The 26,988-nt window shown below is 43.4% G+C and overlaps 1 protein-coding gene across 1 annotated transcript; it reads right to left on the bottom strand.

The window, feature by feature from the left end:
* On the bottom strand, positions 1–26,479 carry LOC120028327 (clathrin heavy chain 1-like). Its single transcript, XM_038973539.1, has 31 exons — positions 26,139–26,479; positions 25,059–25,266; positions 19,433–19,701; positions 18,991–19,152; positions 18,763–18,876; positions 18,459–18,632; positions 15,905–16,102; positions 15,520–15,720; positions 15,117–15,269; positions 14,848–14,970; positions 14,550–14,687; positions 14,288–14,452; positions 13,914–14,094; positions 13,606–13,769; positions 13,338–13,463; positions 13,067–13,209; positions 12,580–12,814; positions 12,344–12,466; positions 11,548–11,693; positions 11,207–11,390; positions 10,866–11,058; positions 10,026–10,183; positions 9,658–9,930; positions 9,327–9,494; positions 8,993–9,142; positions 8,673–8,804; positions 8,440–8,550; positions 4,964–5,134; positions 4,538–4,759; positions 1,447–1,522; positions 1–1,274 (listed from the first exon to the last, which is right to left on the bottom strand). Exons 1-31 carry the CDS (start codon positions 26,178–26,180, stop codon positions 1,138–1,140), a joined length of 5,040 nt encoding a protein of 1,679 aa, XP_038829467.1. The 5' UTR covers positions 26,181–26,479; the 3' UTR covers positions 1–1,137.
* Between the last annotated feature and the right edge of the window lie 509 nt (positions 26,480–26,988).

Here is a 26,988-nt window from a genome sequence, read left to right on the forward strand (position 1 = left end):
TCAAGGTAAATACAGGCTTTTATTTCCGACCATTCTCAACAAATCACTGTATGCTGTAGTACTGAGATCTAATTCTTCATAATAACCATTGAAATACATAACCTACAGGAGTGTTACTGATCTAAACAAGTTGACATTAGGACACCAAAAGGAGCCTGTCCTCCAATTCCTCTATTTGTTCTCAGAGCCAATCGCACTGTCCGAACCAAACGGGACAGCGCTGTGGAGGACGACGAGTAGGATCGCCACTTTTTTTAATGATCCTTCTTATGTACACACAAACATATGGTCACCTAGAACACCACAACACCTGGCATACACAGACCTCAGCACAAGGAGGGTGGTGAGTAAATACACATGTACGGGTCTGCAGTCAGCCTTCGATCGCCCCTGCATATACACAGACACAGTCTCACACACAAGCACTGTACACAGCAAAACAGGTCACCTAGATTAAAACACACAGAGTCAACAAAGGAGGACTAACATCTACTTGACTGGAGAGCCAGTATAGGCCAAGGGGGATTCAAATTCTTATTTAGATCATTAGATCACACACACACTCAGATACATACGTCTATGCATTTAAAACTCCATAAAGCTACACGCCTGTGCAGAATATACTATTGTTACTTAGTGTTGCTAGCTATAGTCATTGAAGTGGCAATATATGTTCAAATATTATGTAACCTTTTTTCAGAATATACAATAATGAAATGCATTATACATACAGACAATAGACAATGTAAACTGTTCACACGTTCAGTACATCAAAATTAAGAGTTTCTATTAGTTTCTTCTCACGACAGTGCAAATCAGATGTTCCAACTACTTCAAAATGGCTAACTGCTTCTTTCTAAGGTCCACTTAAATACATAACATAAACCTGTTAAAAAAAATCATTAAAGGAAGTGTTCAGTAGTCATAAATATGGAATGTGGAAAACCAAGAAAAAAAAGTGGTCCAATTTCTGTTCAAAACAATACAAATAAAAGTAATTCATTGCAGTTAAGGGAGAACAGAATAAAAATTGAATGAGCACAGGTTTGCTTGATTTGTGAGTAGAAGAGCATGGTAGGCTGGTGAGGAACATAAGGAGAGACAAACAGATGACTTAGGGGTCGGGGTGGTGGGCATTCACATGCCGTAGCCAAAGCCAGGCTGGGGAGGCTGGCCGTAACCGGCGGGTGCGGCTGGGTAGCCGTAACCTCCGTAGCCAGGCTGGGGGGGCACAGCCTGACCAGGGCCTGAAGTGAGCATAAGCTGGGGCGTGCCTGCAACACAAACAGAGGACACTAGCATGAGATCATGCCAAAACTGCTAACACAAACACACTCTAAAGGGTTAACATTGCCTAGGTGCTAAAAATACAAAGCAAAGCATAATAGGCCTGTGTTTATAATATATAACAAATAGAGGGGAAGGGTTATGTAGAGGTCGTCATACCATAAACAATGGGCTGGGACTCGGTGTTCTGCTCCTCCTGTTTCCTTAGGGACTCGGAGGCGTCAAGCTTGTCGACCTGAGGCAAGCAGAAAAGTGAGCATGTTAACCAGACACAACCAGCAAGGGGAGCTCTAATGAGACGCCCTTATAACTGACCTCTGGGTTATTTCACTGGCTGGCCGATGGGACCATTCCTGACAGGCAGAGACAAATAAATTCAAGATTAAAACAGGCTGCAAGAGGCAGGCCATGCTACGGGTTTGGGAGTTTTCTTTTTTGTCAGGCATTGTCACTAGTGGCTACTGGTGTTACTAGCTACCAATCTTGACCAGCATTAGGGTTGTAAACGAGTCTAACTTCAGATTAGACACACACAGCTAGGCTTAAACAAAACACAATGGTCCCACCATCCAGCCACCAGATGAATCCATTTCCATGTGTTTGGACTGTATGTGGAGAACCAAACCCATTTCAACAGCTCTAATATGGTCCAACGTCACAGAAACTGAACTACCAGGGATTACAAGCACTACCACAAATGCTAACAAGAAAACTTTCCCTACCATGAAGTAGAACAAACATATCCAACGAATCAACTGGAAACCACAATAATAAAAAAGCTCTAAATGGTAAGATTATATTTATATTAAATTGTCGACCAGCAAATATGGCAAATCTTTATCCTGTCAGTCCTCTTGATTAGTTGTTAAGCAGCTCAGAGCAGGAATTGTAAGACAAGATAAGACTGACAATTCACAAGAAAAAGCGAGTAGCGTCTTGAATGTAAGTGAAACACACAACATATGCATCCTGAAAATTCACAATATCACTTCTAGAAAAGCATAAGTCAACTACGAGTATACTTCTTTCCTGTCAGATCATAACATAGGGTTCAGTTCTCTACATACTTGCCTTCTGGCAAAACAGTCAGTACGTTGCTTTAAGATACAGGTAAACAGGCTGTAGGTTCATTGAAGGGGAAAGAGACATGCTGAAGCGGCAGTTAGGTTCATTTCTCTGTTTAGAAGAGTGCATGAGAGGCAGAGAGCCACAGTGGAGGGAGTGTGAGGATGAAGGGATGGTTTGTACGGCCAGTCAAGGCATCGCGAAGCAGGCACAGCCAACAACGATGTCTCCTAGCCTGTCCAAAGTGCTGCAAATGCTATGGAGGGGGAAACGCATGCTTGCCCTGAACACACTACAAGTTTGTAACACGCGTTCCACACCCTAAGCACACGCAGTACCCCACTTGTCATTGGAGACCACACTTAAGTTCTGGAATAGCAAAGAAACTACAATGCAACTAATAACAAATCAAAGGAACAAAATTATAATAACATACAAAAAACGTCTACATACATGTTCCAATTTTTATTTTCTTTAACATTTATTTAACTAGGCAAGGCAAGTAAGAACAATTTATTTACAATGACTGCCTACCCCGGGCAAACCCGGACGACGCTGTGCCAATTGTGCGCCGCCCCGTTGGGGCTCCCAATCACGGCCGGATGTGATTCAGCCTGGATCTGAACCAGGGACTGTAGTGACGCCTCTTGAACAGAGATGCAGTGCCTTAGACCACTGCGCCACTCAGGAGCAGGATATTTAACATTAAAACGTTAAATTTTTTACTTTGCGAGTTAATTCCGTAAACAGTTATATAAGAAGGAACTCTGAAAGAATGGTAACTTCATCAATTTCCATACAGAGTATGTTCTACACTCCCACTTTACAGCAGTCTACAGCTGTGCATAGCCAAATGTGAGGCTACATAACTTCACTATAAGGACAACATTGAACAATTCAGATGTGGTCCCAGGGCTGTTTTAACATACATTTCAGTACAAATCAAACCTCATTACCCTACCAAGGTTGACCACTAAATGGCAAGTGGTACAGATTCTCACAGACTCAAGCCAACAGCAGCTCAGTGATATTACAGACAGTGGTCGTTTTTCATTAGTATCTACAGGTCTAAGGGAGAGGATTGTCTGACTACAGTAGGTTATCCTTTCCTGCTCCTGGACTGAGTTTGCTGGTTTATGTGGACAGCCTCAAAGGAATGGAACTAAACATCCCTCTGTTTTGGTGTTGCTGGGGTGAATGAGTTCCTGAATCCTGATTGGTCAGTCACTGATTCAACCCTGGAACAAAGAGCAATAGCTAACAGAGCCATTCCAAACCCCAGCAGCTCCCCAAAGGCAGGGTGGGAGAGCACCACTCCAGAAGACTCTGGGTGGGTTGTCTAGTCAAGGTGTGGAGTCAGAAGCAGCAGTGACATGGGAGGGGACAGACTCATGCAGTTTCCTCTAGTTTCACTCCTCCAAACTACAGACTACAGGGGGTCAAAAAGAATGACTGGAAATGGACTGGACTTTCACCTTTTCCTTAATCGCATCAACCTGAAAGGGAATTCAGAGAGGCAACTTAAGGAGAAAAAAACACTGAAACTCTCCCTCAACAGAGAAAAATGTGGAATCATCAAATCAACAAAGAAAACAGAAGAAAAATCACAGTGAGAGATGGAAATGAGCCACTTTTGATACAAATGCAAGCTCTAGTACAATTGTTGATGTGGTACTTTTAAGTTAGAATTACAATATTTATCAAACAGATATATTTTATATCAGCAGACTTGTTTCGAAAATATCATTATATTAAGCATAACACAACATGCATCATTTTGTACAAGAGCCCCCCCAGTAGACTATACTACCATTTTGTTCCATCACAATAACTGATAGTTCTGGTATTTCTTGCCATATGACAAATATATGTGGCATAGAGAATACTAAGCAGTATGAATCTCCTGACGTTAACTTTTGTATGGAAAAGTAGCAGAGATGAAAATCAAAAAGAAACATGATTACCGGTATCAGGATCGAGATAAACAGAACAGGATGAGATCGGCTGAAGTTGTGGTTGTTTAAAATCTCCTAAAAGGTGAACTTAAATTGCCTAAGTAAGTGCATCACCATGTTAACAGTACCTACTTTTCACTGGAGACACTGATAGTCTGGTAAGAGTTAGGTCATGTATAAAATACCCTATGGGGTGAACTGCCATCCGAGGCGTGGCCAGCCTAACCCACCTTGGAGAGGTACTCCCTCATGACCTGGATGAAGTAGGGCATGGAGAAGTCCATGATGTTGTGCCTCCAGGCCGTCTCCAGCACTACGTCAGGCCTCAGCAGGTCGTAGCAGGTGAAGAGGCAGGCGGCAAAGCACTCCTTCTTATCCTCCTCCAGGAACCAGGCCAACAACTCCTCAGCCAGCTCCACGTCTTTTGACTCAGACGCATACTGCATGGCGTCCTACACATCAAAACACCACAGACATGCACATCAAAACAGGGGAGACACATGGGGAGATAATTCAGACTGAGTGACATATCTAAAAGCAATGATATGACCCACACATTTTACAAAAACAACAGCAGCATGGGTATCTGTGTGAACTGAGGGTCACTGGTCTGTAGACAAAATATTAGTTGATATAAAGTTGAGGAGAAGCTGGACCTTGTAGAGTTTGTCCTTCTTGCAGAGTTCCACGCTCTGCTTCCAGCGGTTGTTGCCTTTGAAGAGGTAGGCAGCGATCCTCCTGAACTCAATCAACTCGTGCTTCTCCAGGCCTTGGGCCAGGGTGATGTTGTCAAAATTGTCGTAGGCATCGATGGAGGCACGCAGGGCCTGGACAGGACAGAGTAGTAACAAGAGAGAAAGTCATTTGCATGACAGATAATGGATGCACATTCTTTTTCAACAAAATAATCTTTTCACAATGGTAATTTCAGTGTTTTCAGTTTCTTTTCTGCACAGTATGCATAACAAAGCGTACAGTGAGAAGAAAAAGTATGTGAACCCTTTAGAATTACCTGGATTTCTGCATAAATTGGTCACACAATTTGATCTGATCTACATCTAAGGTCACAACAATAGACAAACACAGTCTGCTTATATTAATAACACAAACGAGTATATTTTCTCATGTCTTTATCGAACACACCGTGTAGACATTCACAGTGCAGGTTGGAAAAAGTATGTGAACCCTTGGATTTAATAACAGGTTGACCCTCCTTTGGCAGCAATAACCTCAACTAAACATTTTCTGTAGTTGCCGATCAGACCTGCACAACGGTCAGGAGGAATTTGACCATTCCTCTTTACAAAACTGTTTCAGTTCCACAATATTCTTGGGATGTCTGGTGTGAACGGCTCTCGAGGTCATGCCACAGCATCTCAATCGGGTTGAGGTCAGGACTGACTGGGCCACTCCAGATGGCCTATTGTTTTCTGTTCAAGCCATCCTGGTTGTTGATTTACTTCTGTCTCGTGGGTTGTTGTCCTGTTGCGTCACCCAACTTCTGTTGTGCTTCATTTGGCGGACATATAGCCTAACATTCTCCTGCAGAATGTCTTGATAAACTTGGGAATTCATTTCTGTTGATGATAGCAAGCTGTCCAGGCCCTGAGGTAGCAAAGCAGCCCCAAAACATGATGCTCCCTCCACCATACTTTACAGTTGGGATGAGGATTTGATGTTGGTGTGCTGTGCCTTTTTTTCTCCACATATAGTGTGTGTTCCTTCCTTCCAACCAACACAACTTTAGTTTAATCTGTTCACAGAATATTTTGCCAGTATTTTGCCAGCTGCTCTTTTGCGAACTTCAGACGTTGTAGCAATGTTTTTTTTGGACAGCAGTGGCTTCTTCCGTGGTGTCCTCCCATGAACATCATTCTTGTTTAGTGATTTACGTATTGTAGACTCGTCAGAGATGTTAGAATCATTCAGAAATTTCTGTAAGTCTTTAGCTGACACTCTAGGATTCTTCTTCACCTCATTGAGCATTCTGCGCTGTGCTCTTGCAGTCATCTTTGCAGGACAGCCACTCCTAGGGAGAGTAGCAACAATTTGTCTTACCGTCGACTGATGAACAGAGGCCTTTAGAGATACTTTTGTAACCCTTTCCAGCTTTATGCAAGTCAACAATTCGTAATCTTAGGTCTTCTGAGATCTCTTTTGTTCGAGGCATGGTTCACATCAGGTAATGCTTCTTGTGAATAGCAAACTCAAACGTTGTGGGTTTTTTGTAGGGCAAGGCATTCTAACAACGTCTCCAATCTCATCTCATTGATTGGACTCCAGTTTAACGGACTCCTGACTCCAATTAGCTTTTGGAGAAGTCATTAGCCTTGGGGTTCACATACTTTTCCCAACCTACACTGTGAATGTTTAAATGATGTATTCAATATAGACAAGAAAAATACAAGAATGTGTGTTACTAGTTTGAGCACACTATGTTTATTGTTGTGACTTAGATGAAGATCAAAATTTATGTCAAATTTATGCAGAAATCCAGGTAATTCCAAAGGGTTCACATACAGTTAAAGTCAGAAGTTTCCATACACCTTAAACTGAGTTTAAATGTATTTGGTTTTCACAATTCCTGACATTTAATCCTAGTAAAAATTCCCCATCTTTGGTCAGTTAGATCACCACTTTATTTTAAGAATGAAAGACTTCTGACATTTCACAAAGTCTTATCACATTCCCAGTGGGTCAGAAGTTTACATACACTCAATTAGTATTTGGTAGAATTGCCTTTAAATTGTTTAACTTGGGCCAAACATTTCGGGTAGCCTTCCACAAGCTTCCCACAATAAGTTGGGTGAATTTTGGCCCATTCCTCCTGACAGAGCTGGTGTAACAGTCAGGATTGTAGGTCTCCTTGCTCGCACATGCTTTTTCAGTTCTGCCCACACATTTTCTATAGGATTGAGGTCAGGGCTTTGTGATGGCCACTAATACTTTGACTTTTTCCTTATGCCATTATGCCATTTTGCCAACTTTGGAAGTATGCTTGGGGTCATTGTCCATTTGGAAGACCCATTTGCGACCAAGCTTTAACTTCATGACTGATGTCTTGAGATGTTGCTTCAATATATCCACATAATTTTCCATCCTCAATGCCATCTATTTTTTGAAGTGCATCAGTCTCTCCTGCAGCAAAGCACCCCCACAACATGATGCTGCCACCCCCGTGCCTCACGGTTGGGATGGTGTTCTTTGGCTTGCAAGCATCCCCCCTTTTCCTCCAAACATAACGATGGTCATTAAGGCCAAACAGTTCTATTTTTGTTTCATCAGACCAGAGGACATTTCTCCAAAATGTACGATCTTCGTCCCCATGTGCAGTTGCAAACCATAGTCTGGCTTTTTTATAGAAGTTTTGGAGCAGTGGCTTCTTCCTTGCTGAGCGGCCAGTCAGGTTATGTCGATATAGGACTCGTTTTACTGTGGCTATAGATACTTTTGTACCCGTTTCCTCCAGTATTCACAGGGTCCTTTGCTGTTGTTCTGGGATTGATTTGCACTTTTTGCACCAAAGTACGTTGATCTCTAGGAGACAGAACGCGTCTCCTTCCCGAGCGGTATGATGGCTGCATGGTCCCATGGTGTTTATACTTGCGTACTATTGTTTGTACAGATGAACGTGGTACCTTTAGGCGTTTGGAAATTGCTCCCAAGAATGAACCAGACTTGTGGAGGTCTATATTTTTGTTATGAGGTCTGATTTTCCCATGATGTTTGAAGGTAGGCCTTGAAATACATCCACAGGTACAGTACACCTCCAATTGACTCAAATGATGTCAATTAGCCTATCAGAAGCTTCTAAATCCATGACATAATTATCTGGAATTTTCCAAGCTGTTCAAGGGCACAGTCAACTTAGTGTATGTAAACTTCTGACCCACTGGAATTGTGATACAGTGAATTATAAGTGAAATAATCTGTCTGTAAACAATTGTTGGAAAAATTACTTGTGTCATGCACAAAGTAGATGTCCTAACTGACTTGTCAACACTATAGTTTGTCAACAAGAAATTTGCGGAGTGGTTGAAAAACGAGTTTTAAATGACTCCAACCTAAGTGTGTAAACTTCTGACTTCAACTGTACTTTTTCTTTCCACTGTATGTTAAAATATCTTAGTACCGCATAGTCTTCCTCCGTGATGAAGAGGTTGTTAAGTGCTTCGTTGACACCTTTGTTGTTGTGGTTCTGCACTGACCGCAGGTACGGCTTGACCAGTGACAGCTGCTTGGTCTGGAGGTGGACAGAGAAAAGTTCAGTCAGTGGACAGTCAAGCAGGTCGTTCTGAATGCCAAATATTGACATACAAGATAGATTGAAAGCTATCAAGTATGGACAGAGTAGCGTCCCAGTACCTTCATGAAGAAGTTGACAGCGCGTGTGTGGTCGAGTCGTGGTGATAACACTATGAGCAGGTCGTTCAGTAACAATGGTTTGAACTCCAGGTAGAACTGGATAGCCTTGTAGTACAACTCCACATTGGCCACCTGGTACGACAAAGCATCATACATTCAGCTGCAGGATGTGGATTTCTATTCAGTGACAAATACTTGGTCTAATACAATAACCATGGAGTACATCTTAACCTTGAGTGACAAACATGAAATGTTTGCAAATCTAAAACATGAGATCCAGTCAATGCTGAGATTGGGTGTTGTTGCAGTCAGTCAGTTACCTTGGTGACGATGTCTTTGAACTGTCCTTCCTTCCAGGCATCGGAGGGGTGGCTCATCATGGTGATGATGGCATTGTCAAACTCCTCATACTTGTCATAGAGGAAGACCAGCTCCGCCCACAGGTGGGCCTGCTCTGCAGCCCTCAGGACCTGCAGACACACATTAACATTATCTTCACCCACCTCAAAACAGCACACTGAGATAGTCACTGAATCTCTCACACACACACACAAATAACATATGAACAAATAAAATAGGAAGACTATGCAGATCATTTGAATCCCCTTGCATATAGACATCTATGTGGCAGTGTTCTTCCTCTCCCTCTCTTACCTTTGGAATGTTGACTCTGGACCAGAAGAGCTCCAGGTGCTCCCTCATCTTCTGGGGTTTGAACTTGGAGTAGAGGATGGCCAGCTCGGTGAACATGCCCATGTGAGCCCGCTCCAGGCCCAGGGCTGCCTCCAGCATGGTGATCAGCTCCTCAAAGTAAGCACGGTCCTAGAGATAAACACAACCATGGCATCTTCAATCAACACAGGACCATTAAAAACACATTAAATCACATGCTATGGTATGATTGGGTTAAAAACTCTTGCCTGGATAAGGCAATTGCTATGAGAGTGACTATTGGTAGTAATTGAACCAAATGGTAGTACCTTACCTGGTAGTAATTGATGAGCTCCTCCAGTTCATCAGCATGGACAACAATGTGCAGGCCACACATCTGGGCCAGGCGGAACTCATTCCCATCCACACAGGCAAAGCACACCTCTTTCCAGGTGCGGGTGCTGTTGGCCTTGCGGGCTCCGTCCACGGCGGCCTGGTACTCTCCCAGGTGGACCAGGGTGGACGCTAGCCGCCCGAAGTTGGACACATTGTTGTAGAGCAGCTTGGCCGCATCATACATCCTCTCATCATAACACCTGTCACCCACCTGGCATAGAGAAAGACAATAAGAAAACGTATGATACTGGTCAGCAGTGATGGAGAGGGATGTGTCAGGTAAACCTGTGTGTGTTTGGAGAGTACCTGTTGTATGTGGGCGTTGTTGGGTCCATTGATGAACTCCTCCAGTTCAGCCAGGCGGTTGGTCTTGGCCAGTGCGAAGATGAGCTCTGTCTCCACGTAGGACTCACGTGACTTCTTACGGGCCATCTGAAGGAACTTCACCAGGTCCTCCCAGTTACCTGAGGATAGTAGGGGAACACTAAGCCTTTTTCCCCTCGCCTGGTTGCCATCTCTGTTCAGCTATTACATTCCACTCCTTGTACTCTGTCATTTGCCAGATACTGGTCTTTCTTCAATTCTGAACATTCTATAATTTGAATCATGATTTGATCGTGATTCGATAACCCTCACAGCTATCCTTACGCAAATATTGAAACTATCACCTTTTTTTTCTCTCAGATTGTGTTGGTGTCTGGTTGCTCGGCAACCATTTTGTTTCTCCAGACTAAACCAGTTGGTCAAAAGTTTAGCTCACACCAAAATTCTCAAACTAAATACATACTGCAATTCCAGCCACAAGACATCTTAGCTTTGATTTTATGCCTCAAAATAAAACTTGCCTAGCTAACAGCTAAATGTTTGTTTCGAGGCGCCACATGTTGTCATGGGAAATATGAATGATTTCATTCAACCAATGAGCAACATCGCCAGAAATTCAGCTGCATATTGAAGGTTGAGATCGGAGAAAGGCCAGTCTCTTTGGCATATGACACAAGGAGTGGAACCAGTGACTGGTACCCAGACTACATTACCCCCATTTAGATACAGCATGTGAATACCTTCACCTCAAATGGTAAGCCTACATTGAAAAATGTGGTTGCTCGCATGCTGGACATTACGTGGAACAATGTTGTCTCTTACCGCTCTGGGCTGCAGCCTGGCCCACCTCCATGTAGGCAGAGGGGTCGTCAGCCTTGATGTAGGAGTCGATGGCCTCCTTCACCAGACCCTTCTGGAGCTGAGCTTTGGCCAGCTGGCTCCACACTGGAGGCTCATTGCAGCGCTCAGCAAACTCATAGGCCCGGTCCAGGTTCCCAATGTGCTCAATCAGAACCTAAAAACATACAGAAATAACTTTTGCCAAGTTCACCTCTTGATCTGTAGAATTCAAGCAGAACAGTAGCATTGTCCACAATGTGAATTGAACCAGCAACCGTTTGGTCAATGGTCCATTTCCCAGAGCAAAAGACTTGACCACTGACCTGCACGGCAGAGGTGTTGACGTCAAACTTCCTGAAGATGGCAAATGCCTCCTCAAAGAGCTCGTTGCTGATGGCGATGTTAGCGATGTCGGGGGCGTCGTAGTTGTCCAGGCGGTTGATGTACTCCATCACACGGGTACGGTCCGCCTTGATGGCTGTTAGAATCAGCAGGTTCTGAAGGTTTCTGAATAAAAACACAGATGAATTCTGCTCAGCATTGACAAAGTAAAACAACAAAAGTTTAACATTCTAAAGCTTCCCGGTATTGAAAGAGCAGACACACAATGGACAGCTCAGTCTGCCAGTGAGCACAGATAGTAGAGCTTCAGTAGCCCTAGTACCTGTGTTCACTGAAGACCGAGTTATCCAGAACGATCTTCTCCAGCAGCTCAATGAGTTCGTTGGGGAGGTCTGCAGTCATGAAGGCCTTGACTGTGACTGACACCTCCTCTGGGTCCTGGGTCTCAGACAGGGCAGTCTGAACAACCTGATAAAAGATAGAAACATAATCAACATCATTCATTACTCCAGAATGGAGGAAATATAGCCACTTGGAGCCAAAATGGGTCACAAATAACAATTTAACCATCATGTGAAATATGAGGAAAGTGTGGGTGGGGCATCGCAGTAGAGGTTGGGACAATGGTTTTAGTGAGGATGATGTTTGCGTTTCTTATTTAAAAAAAAAAAAAGTTTATCCCTTTCTCGCCCCAATTTCGTGGTATCCAATTGGTAGTTACAGTCTTGTCTCATCGCTGCAACCCCCGTACGGACTCGGGAGAGGCGAAGGTCGAGAGTCGCGCTTCCTCCGAAACACAACCCAACCAAACCAATGTGTAGGAGGAAACACTGTACACCTGACGACTGTGTCAGCGTGCACTGCGCACGGCCCGCCACTGGAGTCGCTAGTGTGCGATGGGACAAGGACATCCCAGCCCAAACCCTCCCCTAACCCGTACGACGCTGGGCCAAATTGTGCACCGCCCCATGGATCTCCCAGTCGCAGCCGGCTGCGACAGAGCCTGGACTCAGACTAACCCAGAATCTCTAGTGGCACTGCGATGCAGTGCCTTAGACCACTGCGCCACTCGGGAGCCCCGATGTTTGCATTTCTAACATGCAGGAACAGGTCCATACCTGGTCGATGAGGGGTCTTCTGAATGGGTTACTCTCCAGCAGCACGCTGGCCCACAGCTCAGGGTCTTTACGGCGAACCAGGTAGCGAGACAGACTCTTGAACAGAGAGTTCTCATTGCACACCTTTACAGGAAATGTAAGATGATCAGTATGAGGCAAAACATATGCAAACACTGCTAAATTACCATTTCAATGTACTAGTCAAGTTAAAATGTATTTCTTATTTCCCCACTCACATTAATGAGCTCCTGGTCACACTGTCCTCTCTCGTAGGCCACGCAGGCCAGGTGGGGGTCCCTCTTCTCACAGTACTTGCCCACTACGCGGCTGTCGTAGAAGGTGTTCTCACGCAGGAAGCGCTCTGGGTTGTTGTTGCTGTCGATGTAGATCTTGGCCAGGGCATTGTGGGTAGCTGGCTCCTCACAGCCATCATGGATACGGGCCTCCAGCCAGGGTAGGAGCAGCTTCAGTCTGGAGACAACACAGAGATACATTTTCAAGTTTCAGGCGCTCATAAACTAGACATATTTCCACTTTTAACTGAGTCAAACAGCACCATCTTTCATCTTTTTTCATCACTACTTTCTCTTTCAGAAGTAATGTCACAATTAAATGCACTACAGCTGCAGTTGGTGACAAAAACAAGCCCTCGCAAGACAGGCCCCTTTAATATAAAGCCAGTCTGGGCTGAGAAATCTTTCTCCCTGTCCCCACACTCCTTACCGGTTCCTCTTCTCCACTTCAGCCACCAGTTCATCAGTGGAGAACTGTCCTTTCACCACCAGGATCAGACTCTTAATCACATCCTCAGCACAGTCCACATCCAGCAGCCCTCCAATCACCACCGGCAGACGGCTGGGGTTCACCTGACACACACACACATTTATATTTTAGTTACAGAACATTTATAAATCATACAGCGGCAGTGACCCTTTAATTCAGTGTGAATAAAGAAGCTGTAAAGTCCTACACAGGTTAATAGGAGGTTGTATACCTTCTGCACATAGATCTCGATGTATTTCTGCAGGGTGTTGCGGTACAAGTAGAGGACCAGGTCGTGGACAAAGTCGAAGCGGTCACACACAATGATCAGGGGTAGCTGATCAGTCAGCTTAGCTTCCTGTGAAGAGAGGCAAGATTCATATCAGCTCACAGAATCAAACTAACATCCAGACCTGGCTTTCAGGGTAATTAACCAAATAAAGACTGAAGTATGCTGAGCTGTGATGTCATGTTGCAGTATGCCTCCTTTTCTCCCTTACCTTGAGGAAGTTCTTGACTCGTTCGGGGTCGTAGCAGTTGCTCTCTCTGCAGATCCTCTCCACCTCTTTGATCTGTCCCGTCTTACAGGCGGCCTGGATGTACTTGAAGTGGACCTCTGGGTCCTGGCTGAAGTTAACGATGGAACCCAGGAAGTAGAACAGACCTGGAATGAACAGAGACAGAACTTAGTCCCTATACAGATAGAGCGAAAGGAAGAACAACTGTGGTTGTTGAGACACTCATGACCATGTTCCATGCAGGTGAGGATAAGACTAGGTGGTTTGCGTCAGGTGTATGGTCTGCTTACCTTCGAAGCTCTTGAAGGACTCAAAGAGCTCGGTGAGGGAGTTGGTGGAGAGCTGCTCGTGGTACTTAGAGGCCACCTGGACACATATTTGCAGGTTTTGACGGATGTTGGCCGACAGCATGGCCCGAAGACACTCCAGAGAGTCCTCCACTGATAGGGAGCCAAAAAAGTTCACCAGCCACTGTAGGACAGAGTCAATATATATACAGAGTCAGTGCACAGACAGAAGATGCACACATTAGTCAAGGTCAAATTTCTTAAGAGCAAAAAACAACAAGCACACACACACACCGCTCTCCAAGACTATGAACATTCTGGTCAAGGACATTCTATTCCATGCAGTGTGTGATTGTGTGTTAGATAGTCTCCTATACCTCAGGGTTGAGCAGGTGTGTGTGCACCACAGCCCGTTTGATGTCGTACAGGTCGGTGTAATGCTCCAGAGCCCTCTGCAGCAGGCCAGCCTTCTCACACAGCTGGGCAACGTGGGCACGGTCGTAGTGGGTGAACATCTGGTTGCCCAGGATGGCATCAGCCACCTGAAGTGGGAAAAAAACAGCATTCATTTAAAATAGAGTCCTCGAGTCAGTGGAACAAAAAACATAAAATTGCTGTGGGTGTGATATGCATGTGTACCTGTGGGGCGTGGACCAGGTTCATCTCCAGCAGGCGTGTCTGCAGAGGCCCCTCAGCAGGCCTGTTGTTTTTCAGGGCGTCCAGGAGGAAGGAGGTACACTGCTGGATCAGGTTATACTCCATAAACACGTCAACGATCTGAACAGGGAGACAGACCGACACAATACATCAGCTACCACACATCATTCATGTTACTGTATACAGCCATCATTTGATACAGCCACCTCACAGAAAAGGGAAATAGGACGATAAATGAATTCTTGAGGTGGTGAAGACGTTTGGCCCTTTGGCCTCTGACCTGTGTGATGTCAGCCAGCGGCTCCTCGTCCTGCACCAGCATCTGGGAGAACTGTAGGCCTTGTTCTGGACTGATTCTCATCACGTTCCTCAGCAGGAACATCCAGTCTGGGGTGTAACCCACCTAAGAGTGGAAATACGGAAAACATATTGTATAGTTCAAAATTGAACACAATCTAATTTGACCATATTACAGAACTCCATTTTGTGTCAAGTCAAATGTTATATTGGACAGGTCTAGTAGATAAAAATAGAAATAACACCACTAACCTTTTTGGCGTAAAGGACAATTTTCTGGAACTGTCCGGTCTCAGCGAAGCACTGGATGACCTTGTTGGGCACGTTGGCCCTGAGATAGACGCTGAGGGCCAGAGTGGGGTCCACTGACTTCACCAGGTCCCCCAGCTCCTCTGAACACTCCAGCTTTAGAAGAATACATGCAATGTTCATTCATTGAGACAACTCACAACAAGCTGTGAATTCCTAACCAACACTGTTTCTAACCGAGTCATAGCCAGCCCAATAGTTAAAGGGATATTTGAACAGACCAGTGCTATATGTTGAGCAACACATTATTGGAACATAAAACTGTAAAGCTCAATGTTGAACATCCGAACGTAACAGTGAACATAGCTATAGTATCAGTTTATTATGATAACTATGGTTTCCTTGCCTTGTCCTCTTTCAGCCATTTCTCCAGCAGCTGCTTGCGTCCCTGCTGTAAGACGGGCCTGCACAGCTCCAGGGACTCAAACTTGTTGAGCTGGCCCTGGTCCAGCAGGATGCCAAAGTACTGCAGCAGGGGAGAAGTCTGGCCCGGCTGGGCTGGCACACTCTGGAATTTACGGATGGTGTCTGGGGTACGCAGGATACCCTGGGGAGGAGGAAAAGTGCGAAAAATGCAAGATGACATTTTAAAAAGTGTGATTATGATAAAAGACAGAACGAGTAGAAGAAGAAAAAACATCCACAAGACGGAAATGTGTTTTGCAGACAAAATATCATCCCACAGATAGGGATTATGTCATTGTTCGGTCGTTTTGGTGCATTGGCAGTACCTTGGGAGCATTGGCGGCCACCTTGGCAGCCTCAGAATAGTTCCCTGCAGCGAACAGGGTGTTGAACTTGCGGGCGAACAGCTCCTCGGCCCCGGCCAGGTTGTTGCGCACGGCCATACGCAGGGCCAGGTCTGGGTTCTGGAGCACGTTGGTGATGTAGGGGATGATGTTCTCCTCCTCCACACACACTGACAACACCTGGTCAAACACATAACACACAGACAAGGTTAAAGTCCACTCCTACACAGACATGAAAATATGTGTACTATTACATTAGTTTATATGTGGAGACAATTGTAACAAAATTGGTATATCATTCCTTTGTTAATCTCATATTTATTCCAAATTGAATTGACTGTAAAAAAGATTTACTGCTGGAATAGAGAATGGTATTTGTGAATTAGGCTTGGTAGATTCATGAAGTACACAGATGGCCATCCCCATGGAGCAGTGTGTGTGTGTATGTACAGTGGGGAGAACAAGTATTTGATAACCTGCAAAATCGGCAGTGTTTCCTACTTACAAAGCATGTAGAGGTCTGTAATTTTTTATCATAGGTACACTTCAACTGTGAGAGACTGAATCTAAAACAAAAATCCAGAAAATCACAATGTATGATTTTTAAGTAATTAATTTGCATTTTATTGCATGACATAAGTATTTGATCACCTACCAACCAGTAAGAATTCCGGCTCTCACAGACCTGTTAGTTTTTCTTTAAGAAGCCCTCCTGTTCTCCACTCATTACCTGTATTAACTGCACCTGTTTGAACTCGTTACCTGTATAAAAGACACCTGTTCACACACTCAATCAAACAGACTCCAACCTCTCCACAATGGCCAAGACCAGAGAGCTGTGTAAGGACATCAGGGATACAATTGTAGACCTGCACAAGGCTGGGATGGGCTACAGGACAATAGGCAAGCAGCTTGGTGAGAAGGCAACAACTGTTGGCGCAATTATTAGAAAATGGAAGAAGTTCAAGATGACGGTCAATCACGCTCGGTCTGGGGCTCCATGCAAGATCTCACCTCGTGGGGCATCAATGATCATGAGGAAGGTGAGGGATCAGCCCAGAACTACACGGCAGGACCTGGTCAATGACCTGAAGAGAGCTGGGAGCACAGTCTCAAAGAAAACCACTAGTAACACACTACGCCATCATGGATTAAAATCCTGCAGCGCACGCAAGGTCCCCCTGCTCAAGCCAGCGCATGTCCAGGCCCGTCTGAAGTTTGCCAATGACCATCTGGATGATCCAGAGGAGGAATGGGAGAAGGTCATGTGGTCTGATGAGACAAAAATAGAGCTTTTTGGTCTAAACTCCACTCGCCGTGTTTGGAGGAAGAAGAAGGATGAGTACAACCCCAAGAACACCATCCCAACCGTGAAGCATGGAGGTGGAAACATCATTCTTTGGGGATGCTTTTCTGCAAAGGGGACAGGACGACTGCACTGTATTGAGGGGAGGATGGATGGGGCCATGTATCGCGAGATCTTGGCCAACAACCTCCTTCCCTCAGTAAGAGCATTGAAGATGGGTCGTGGCTGGGTCTTCCAGCATGACAACGACCCGAAACACACGGCCAGGGCAACTAAGGAGTGGCTCCGTAAGAAGCATCTCAAGGTCCTGGAGTGGCCTAGCCAGTCTCCAGACCTGAACCCAATAGAAAATCTTTGGAGGGAGCTGAAAGTCCGTATTGCCCAGCGACAGCCCCGAAACCTGAAGGATCTGGAGAAGGTCTGTATGGAGGAGTGGGCCAAAATCCCTGCTGCAGTGTGTGCAAACCTGGTCAAGAACTACAGGAAACGTATGATCTCTGTAACTACAAACAAAGGTTTCTGTACCAAATATTAAGTTCTGCTTTTCTGATGTATCAAATACTTATGTCATGCAATAAAATGCAAATTAATTACTTAAAAATCATACAATGTGATTTTCTGGACTTTTCCGTCTCTCACAGTTGAAGTGTACCTATGATAAAAATTACAGACCTCTACATGCTTTGTAAGTAGGAAAACCTGCAAAATCGTCAGTGTATCAAATACTTGTTCTCCCCACTGTATGTGTTTGATACATAAAGATGGAAAGGAGCAGCAGGCTTGGAGGGTTAGCGAGCCAGGAGCTTTATAAGGAGATTAGGACGCCTGACGGGACCTCCAACTGTGTTTCACATGGTGCTCACTGCTGGAGCTGGAGGCGCCGTTTGAGCAGCTATATACAAGGCTTCCCTCAGCCAAGGTCACCAAGTGACACACACACGTCAATCATACTCTTAAGAGACAAAAGCACACTGCCACACAATTTCTAACACACACTGTTTAATAAATGGGACTCTCAAACCATCACACAGGTATAGTATTTGTGATTTCTGAGGAGAGCTGGAGCAGTGGGCTCTACAGACATGGATCAGCTTTCCATCCTCCTGAATATTTAATGGCTCGGTGTGTTTTGGACAGGAAACTCATTGATCAGCTCACTGGTATTTGGTTACTCCTGATAAAAGGACTAACACACTCCCCTTCACTCCCGGCTACCCAGTGGAGACTTACCTGTCCTTTCCTGTTGACTCCAATGATGCCAGCGGTTGGTTCATGTGGGGCTGTAACAAAGATGGTCTCCCCGCTGATCCTGTTCATGTAAATACAGGTGCCAGTCTCCAGGTCATACAGGTGGATGTAGCCATATTTGGTGATGAGAAAGACAACATCCTGCTTAGAGCTGATCTAGAGGACAGAGAGCAGGGACACAAGGCTTCAGTAGCTGTATCATAGCGGGTATTAATGCTGAGGCCCTGCATGTCTGTATGGAATAGGTATGAGTGCTTGTCGGTCTACTGTGAAGTGGTTCCAGTACCTGCATGGCTACAGGGAAGTCATTTTGGGCCTCAGGAGGGAAGAACACGTCCACTGCCTTCTTTGGAAATGGCTGATTGCCTGTTGGTGGGGTCCCCACTTCAATTATGTGTAACTAGAAAAGCAAAAACATATTCAGAAGAAAAACAACATCTCCCGTTCTTCTCCCCCCCATTAAATTACAGCACTTGCTGACTACTCCATGTCCATGCTGAGCGGAGAGTCCTACCTTTCCTCCAGCTTGCCCTCGGACAGCGAAGCAGAACAGTGTGGATTCCTCTGTGTTGCCCTCCATTTTGAACTGGGCAAAGCCTGCGGCGTGGCCCTCAATGGGCTGGGACACCTTCCTGTCCACAGAGTACAGCTGCATGGCTCCCACCACACGGTTTTGCTAAAATGAGGGAAAACACACTTGTGTTACAGCAGTCTTTTCCAGTGGTAAATAAGCCTTCAGGGCAGAACATTTCATGACGCTGTTCAAGCTTCAATACAGCTAAAAAGCAAGAGATTAGCCTCTATCAGGTCAGTGTATTGCTGTACAGTAGTGTGGACACTCACACGGATTAACTTCTATGACCAACTGATTATTTAAAAACAAATGCAAGTCACTTTACAGTAGATTACAGCTAGTGTCAACCAGAAATACAATCTAATTCCTTCTATTTCAGTACCTGTGCTGAAATCCCAATGAGAAGCAGCCATTTCTGTTTGGCGTCGGTGCGGTAGTTGATGATTTGACAGCCTGCAAGGCTGGAGTGTCGGTCAAAGACTTTGACTGGCTGGGAGTCTCCCTCCATGCTCCAATGGTAGACGGCATTGTCTGTGACAAGTGCTACAGTGTTGAGGGAGATCCACTTCCAGAAAGTGACATCATCAGTCATGGTGTGAGCCTTCATCTTGCTCTTCATCTCAATGTTGAAAATCTGGAGGGTTTTTGCAGCTGAAAATTCATACAGAAAAAGGTATGATGATATAGCACTTGCCTAGTTAAATAAAATAAATAAACATTATCACCACAAACTAATGTCAACTACTAATCCCCACACACACACATTAGACTATAGGGGAAATTAAAATACTGTAATAGCAAATTCTACTTGATTTAGAAATATTGGTAGTCGTGGTTCGGTGCGAGCACCCCTAAATGACCATACAAAACAGCACTTGCAATGTAGAAAGCAAGACCACAGCGGACAACCAATAATATGGTCAGATCTGCATTCAGTTATGAAAACATTCAATACAAAAAGGCAGAAGACATTGACCAATCCAGATGAGGCTAATAAGCAACAACCTCTAGGGACTGGGTGAATTGACAACTTACAAACAAGTGCCTTCAGAAAGTTCATACCCCATGACTTATTCCAACATTTTGTTGTATTACAACCTGAATAATTCAAAATGGGTTAAATAGATTTATCAACCATCTATGCACAACACCACATAATAACCAAGTGAAAACATGGGTTTTTAAAATGTTGCAAATTTACTGAAAATGAAATACAGAAATTTCTCTTTTACATAAGCATTCACACTCCTGAGTCAATACTTTGTAGAAGTACATTTGGCAGCAATTACAGCTTTGAGTAGTCTTGGGTATGTCTATCAGCTTTGGACAACTGGATTTGGGGATTTTCTCCCATTCTTCCTTGCAGATTTTGTCAAGCTGTTAAGTTAGATGGGGATCAGCAGTGAAGTCAAGTCTTTCCACAGAGTTTTAATGGGATTCAAGTCTGGGCTTTGGCTGGGCCACTCAAGGCCTTTTACATTCTTGTTCTGAAGCCATTCCAGCGTTGCTTTGGTTGTATGCTTGGGGTCATTGTCCTGTTGGAACATAAATCCTGTCACCAGTCAAAGTCGTTTGTACTCTGAAGCAGGTTCTCATCAAGGACTTGCCTGTATTTTGCTCTATTCATTGTTCCCTCTTTACCAGTCATCCCCATAGCATGATGCTGCCACCACCATGCTTCGGGTAGGGATGGTGTTAGACAGGTGATGAGCTGTGCCTGGTTTTCTCCAGACATAGCGCTCTGCATTCAGGCCAGAGTATCTCATTAGACCACAGAATCTTTTGCCTTATGCTCTGTCTTTCACGTGCCTTTTTGCAAACTCCAGGCGTGAGGTCATGTGCGTTTTTCTCAGGAGTGGCTTCCGTCCAGTCACACTCCCTTAAAGCCCACATTGGTGAAGTGCTGTAGAGACTCTTGTCCTTCTGGCAGGTTCTTCCATCTCAGCCAAGGAACTCTGTAGTTCTGTCAGAGTGGTCATTGGGTTCTTGGTCACCTCCCTGACCAAGGTCCTTCTTTCCCGGTTGCTCAGTTTGGTCTGACAGCCAGCTCTAGGCAGAGTCTGGGTAGTTCCATATTTTTTTCCATTTCCCAATGACGGAGACCACTGTGCTCTTGGAAACATTCTAGAAATTGTTTTATACTTTTCCCCAGATATATTCCTCATCACAATTCTCTCAGACTTCATGATATAGGTTCTGCTCTGACAACTGTGGGACCTTACATAGACAGGTGTGTTTCTTTCTAAATCATGTCAAAACAATTGAATTTGCCAAAAGTGGACTCCAATCAAGTTGTAGTGACATCAAGGATGATCAAAATAAGTTGGATGCACCCGAGCTCAATTTCGAATGTCACAGCAAAGGGGTGTGAATACTTATGTAAATTAGATTTCAGTATTTTATTTTCAATCAATTTGCAAGCATTTCTAAAAACATGTTTTCACTTTGTCATTATGGGGTATCAACAAATTTTTTAAATAAATTTTGATTTCAGGCGTTAACAACAAAAGCCAAAGGCTGTATAAGGCCCTTCTACTCAAGTCCTAACGTATCTGCTTAGTTATAAGTCAACTTCAGGGGTGTGAATCTGGAGTTCAAGCAGCTCTACAGGATTCCTAACCCACTATTAATCCTGAGATGAATGAAGGAGTTTTGGTTGGGTCTGAATGCAGATTAACGCAAGACCACAAAGCACAAACAGATGTGATGAGGTACGAGAAGTGTCTTGGGATGCACCGACTGCCACCAATTTAATTTCAGGCTTTCCAATCACTGGCTTATTATTGGAACAACAAAAGAGTTTCCTAGTCATTCATTTCTTGTGGCTGTAGCCTATGATGAACCTGCTATAGTTTTCACATTTTACCATCGAAAAGCACAGCCTACAGTACCAGTCAAAAGTTTGTGCAAAGCTGTCATCAAGGCAAAGGGTGGCTACTTTGAAGAATCTCAAATATATTTGGATTTGTAGAACACTTTTTTGGTTACTACATGATTCCATGTGTGTCATTTCATAGTTTTGATGTCTTCACTATAATTCTACAATGTAGAAAATAGAAAAATAAATGAAAACCCTTGAATGAGTAGCTGTGTCCAAACTTTTGACTGGTACTGTACGTCTGCCTATAGGCCTACGTGTCCTGTTGTGTAATCTTAAACACCTGGACTACAAAATCACAGAGCTTAAAAAATATATAAAAACAAAAGGCTAGCCCATCTAATGCAGAGATATGACACATTTGATCACTTATCTTGCCTGACAAGTAAACAATTAAAATATAATAAATTATAGGCTACATAAAGACCAATATACAGGGGTGGGGTGTCAAATCAACATTAATCAATCAACACAAAAATACAAATGAATTTGGCTACCATAGTCCAGCATTGAAATAAATATTGCATATCAGCTTTTCCTGTAGTCTAATATGCAGAATCTGCAATACATTTGGTCTCTGAATACAAGTCTCTCTCTTACACTGCAGTCAAGGACGCACTGACAAAATCATGCAAACCATGACTACTTCGGCCTATAGGCCAAGACCAGCTCTCAAACTGGATATAGTCATAATAGGTGCACGAATAACAAATTATCAAAAGTTATCCCAAGGATCTTGCTTCAGAGGAATATTTCACCGTCTCAGCCAGTGCAAGCCTTGATCTCTAGGCCATTGAGACAGTAGTATGCAATGTGCCATAACGGGGACTTGTTGATATAAAAAGGTGCACATTGGTACATGGCATACGCAGTAGAGGTCGACCGATTAAATCGGAATGGCCGATTAATCGGGGCCGATTTCAAGTTTTCATAACAATCGGAAATCTGTATTTTTGTGTGCCGATTTTTATTTTTTTATTTTTTTAAACACCTTTATTTAACTAGGCAAGTCAGTTAAGAACACATTCTTATTTTCAATGACGGCCTAGGAACGTTCTGCCTCAGATTTTTAACCTTGTCAACTCGGGGGATCCAATCTTGCAACCTTACAGTTAACTAGTCCAATGCTCTAACACCTGCTTACATTGCACTCCACGAGGAGCCTGCCTGTTAGCGAATGCAGTAAGCTAAGGTAAGTTGCTAGCTAGAATTAAACTTATCTTATAAAAAACAATCAATCAATGACTGTCATTGCTCCAATGTGTACTTAACCATAAACATCAATGCCTTTCTTAAAATCAATACACAAGTATATATTTTTAAACCTGCATATTTAGCTAAAAGAAATCCAGGTTAGCAGGCAATATTAACCAGGTGAAATTGTGTCATTTCTCTTGCGTTCATTGCACGCAGAGTCAGGGTATATGCAACAGTTTGGGCCGCCTGGCTCTTTGCGAACTAATTTGCCAGAATTTTACGTAATTATGACAACATTGAAGGTTGTGCGATGTAACAGGAATATTTAGACTCATGGATGCCACCCGTTAGATAAAATACGGAACGGAATAAACGTTTTGTTTTCGAGGTGATAGTTTCCGGATTAGTCAAAGGTATATGGTTTAGAGAGAAATAGTCGATGCGTTATAATTCCTGTAATAACTTGCGGCTGAATTTGAAAGGGGTTCCTTCGTTATTTTACCGTTCATGTCTTCCATAGAGAATGTCTTGATCTACTTCAAATAAGGTCTGTGTTTCGTGCAGGCTTAAACCGCCTCGACGTTTTGATACCCGTGTAAATCTCACTAGGATAAGGTAACGTTTGTCAACATATTTTCATAAATCCACTCTACAAATGTTTTAATCTTCGCTTATATTTAGCCAATATTGATCAGTTACCTTGTCCTATGGATATCTACACAGTTATAAAATTGGCACGGTGATGTAAGCCTACACTTAACACAGACCTTATTTTAAGTGAATCTAAAAATATCCTATGGAATAAATGAAGGAACCGCTTTTCAGATTTTGCTAGAAGGTGTCATGGGAATTATGACTCGCACTTTGGTTGTCAATTCTTACCATGCCCATTATTAAAATAGGATTTCCTGCATATAGAAATTAAAGTTTTTGTTTTCAACATTCATCACAGGTAACTTAAACTCTATTTTTATTCAAACAGTTGAGAGTATTTGTCTCCTAAGCAGACTCTTCAGTATCATTGTCACTTCAGAGCTGTGTGCGTGTGTGTGTATTTATGTATTATATTAAGTTAAAATAAAAGTGTTCATTGTTCATTCAGTATTGTTGCAATTGTCATTATTACAAAAATGTGTGTGTGTATGATATATATATATTTAAAAATGTTTATATAAAAAAAAAAAAAAAAAAAAAAAACCCTGGCCGATTCATCGGTATCGGCTTTTTTTGTCCTCGAATAATCGGTATCGGTATCAGCATTGAAAAATCATAATCGGTCGACCTCTAATACGCAGACGTTTTTACTTCAGGGATTTTTTTCCTCTACCCTAGAGGTCTTGATGAACTTACTTGTATTTCCATATTCTGTTTGTCATTTATCCTATATCCTCCCGCTCTTTAAATCATCCCCCTTGTGCTTCCATTCTACTTTCTAACACTCCTTCCTATGTAAACAGAACATACACAGTACTGGACAGATATTCCAACACAGTGCAAACATGATTACAACTTCCACAACTCATGATATATAAAATCCAACTCACCGTCTGCAAACATATAAGAAAGCATTAAGAAACGAAAAGAGCAAAAACAAGCAAAATAGACAAGCATTCATGATTGTATGACAATTTTATCAGTGTACAAAGGAGTTAAATAATTTCAAATTTGACTATAAATTGCAAATTACAAGCAGTTTTACTCCAGGCCTGTATATGGTCATTAACACACAAAGCAGAATGTGACAGGTCTAGATCAATAACTTGCTGACAAACATTAGGACAGCAACACACAGGGAAAGTATGGTCTACAGCAGTCAAAGTTGTAGTTAACCACTTAGTTTGGGTGAATTCAATTGTTAAAAACACAGCCTCTGTACATAATAGTTGAGTCAAAGGAAACAGTTCAGGGGGTTGGGGTAAGTGGAAGTACTTACCTTTGAGTGCAATAACTTTGCTAGCAGGGTTCATGATGGCGCTATCTGCAGAGATGGGTCTACGGATGGGAGTGTTGGGGTCGGCCATATCAATGATGACCACCTGTGCCTGCTCGCCCACCTTCTCTCTTATACAGATGAACTTATCAGACTCCATAGTCAGGGTGCTGAATCCAATGTTAGCTGGGTTGATCCCCAGGTTCTGGAGCTAAAGGAAATGGAATTACATTTTTTTGAATGATTTATTGAAAAAACTATTGCTAGGGTGACTGTGTTGCAGAGGTGGTTCTGTGAACACTGCTTGCATGATGAGTGAGTAATCTTGTCTGAGACCTGAACATGTTGGCTCCTGTCCTGGAACTAATGCCTTAGCTTTAGTTCAGTGGGCTAACTGGCCTCAAGGCCCATGCACAGGCTCATTGATTAAGACGTTATGTTGATGATGATTCGTGATGTAGTTAGCCATTTGTAAAGACTCAAACGCATTACCCTTTTATCATGCTATAGCCCTATAGCTAGCTACATCCAAATAAATAATACTAGTACTAACTAGCTAGCTATGCTGTTTTGACCAGCATAGAACTACTGTCTGTTGATTAAGCCAATTTAGATTACTCAACACCTGCCTTACTTGAATGAAGGTCCAAGGTAATCTAAGATCAGTGTCAGACTAGCAGACATAGCTAAATGCATCTGGCTGTTATTGAATAGACTGTCACGCAGAAATATCATCGTTCTAGTTAAGTAGCTAGCTATTAAATATGTTTGAGTTAGCAGGCCAATACAAATAGTAGCGGTCATACGAAAGCAGTTTGTTAACGTTACGTTTGATGGCAACCCTAGAAAGTTAACTGGCTAGCTGACACACTGTGGTAGTCGTTTCGCTAGCTAGTTAACATAACATGGCAACGGGGGAGGAGAGGTCATTCATTTCGCTGCAGGTGTTGGACTGCTAGCTACAGTTATCTTAGCTAGCTAGTTAGCGAAAATCATCAAGCAGTCGAGAAAAATCTGGAGGTGTGTAGCGCGATAGCTACACTACCTGGTCACGATTAGTATTTAACTATATTGTTTTCATACCTGCAGGTGCTCCTGGAAGCGGATAGGTAGTATTTGTGCCATTGCGGGTTTTCCTTTGCTTCTACGGTGTCCTGAAATTCTAGCTAAGCAGCTACAATAGCTGGCTAGGTTAGCACTGTGCTAGCTACGACCTCCTCACTCACGATTCGTATATCGTAGTCAGACAGTGAATATTTACGTCCAATCAATGTGTTATTTTGTATATTTTCTTAGTCGTGATTCCAAAATCGTATGTCAAGTGTAGCCGCCGGATGTTTGTGCGTTTTCTCCACTGCCTGAATGGATGGCAGTGGCTTTAGCACTGATCTCAGTCCAAACCTGCAATGGCGGCGGAAACGACTCAGAATCAGAGATGGAAGAGGAAGCGAGATATCCCACTCCAAGTGTTTTGTTTATACGGTTAATGAACTAAGCCGACAAGACCAAGCTGCTGTCGCATTGAGAACCACCCCTTAAGTAAACCGGAATTGTGAAACATTTTCAGAGTTAAACGGCCTGAGTAAAACATCTTCATTTGCCACCATCTTTGTCAGAATGTTCTCAATCCGGAAGCAGCTGGGGATATCTTGGGAAGGACATCCCAACATGATCGTTCCATCTGTGATTTCATCTTTGCTTTCGACATGGAACGGTCTAAAACACACTTTAATGTGTATCATTGGCCAAACACTTATTGACTCTTATTTTACAATTAGTTCCAATTTTTGTCACGTCATTCGCCCTTTTACATCAGTTCCGGATTAATCACGCTTCAGACAGGCAGCTGATTTTGAATGCACCCTCTGCATGAATATGTTGATATGTTTCAATATCGTGTCTATCACAGGGTCTCAGCTCTAGAATTACTGAT

The sequence above is a fragment of the Salvelinus namaycush genome, chromosome 34, assembly GCF_016432855.1.
Source record: "Salvelinus namaycush isolate Seneca chromosome 34, SaNama_1.0, whole genome shotgun sequence".
In the NCBI taxonomy this organism is placed as follows: Eukaryota; Metazoa; Chordata; class Actinopteri; order Salmoniformes; family Salmonidae; genus Salvelinus; species Salvelinus namaycush.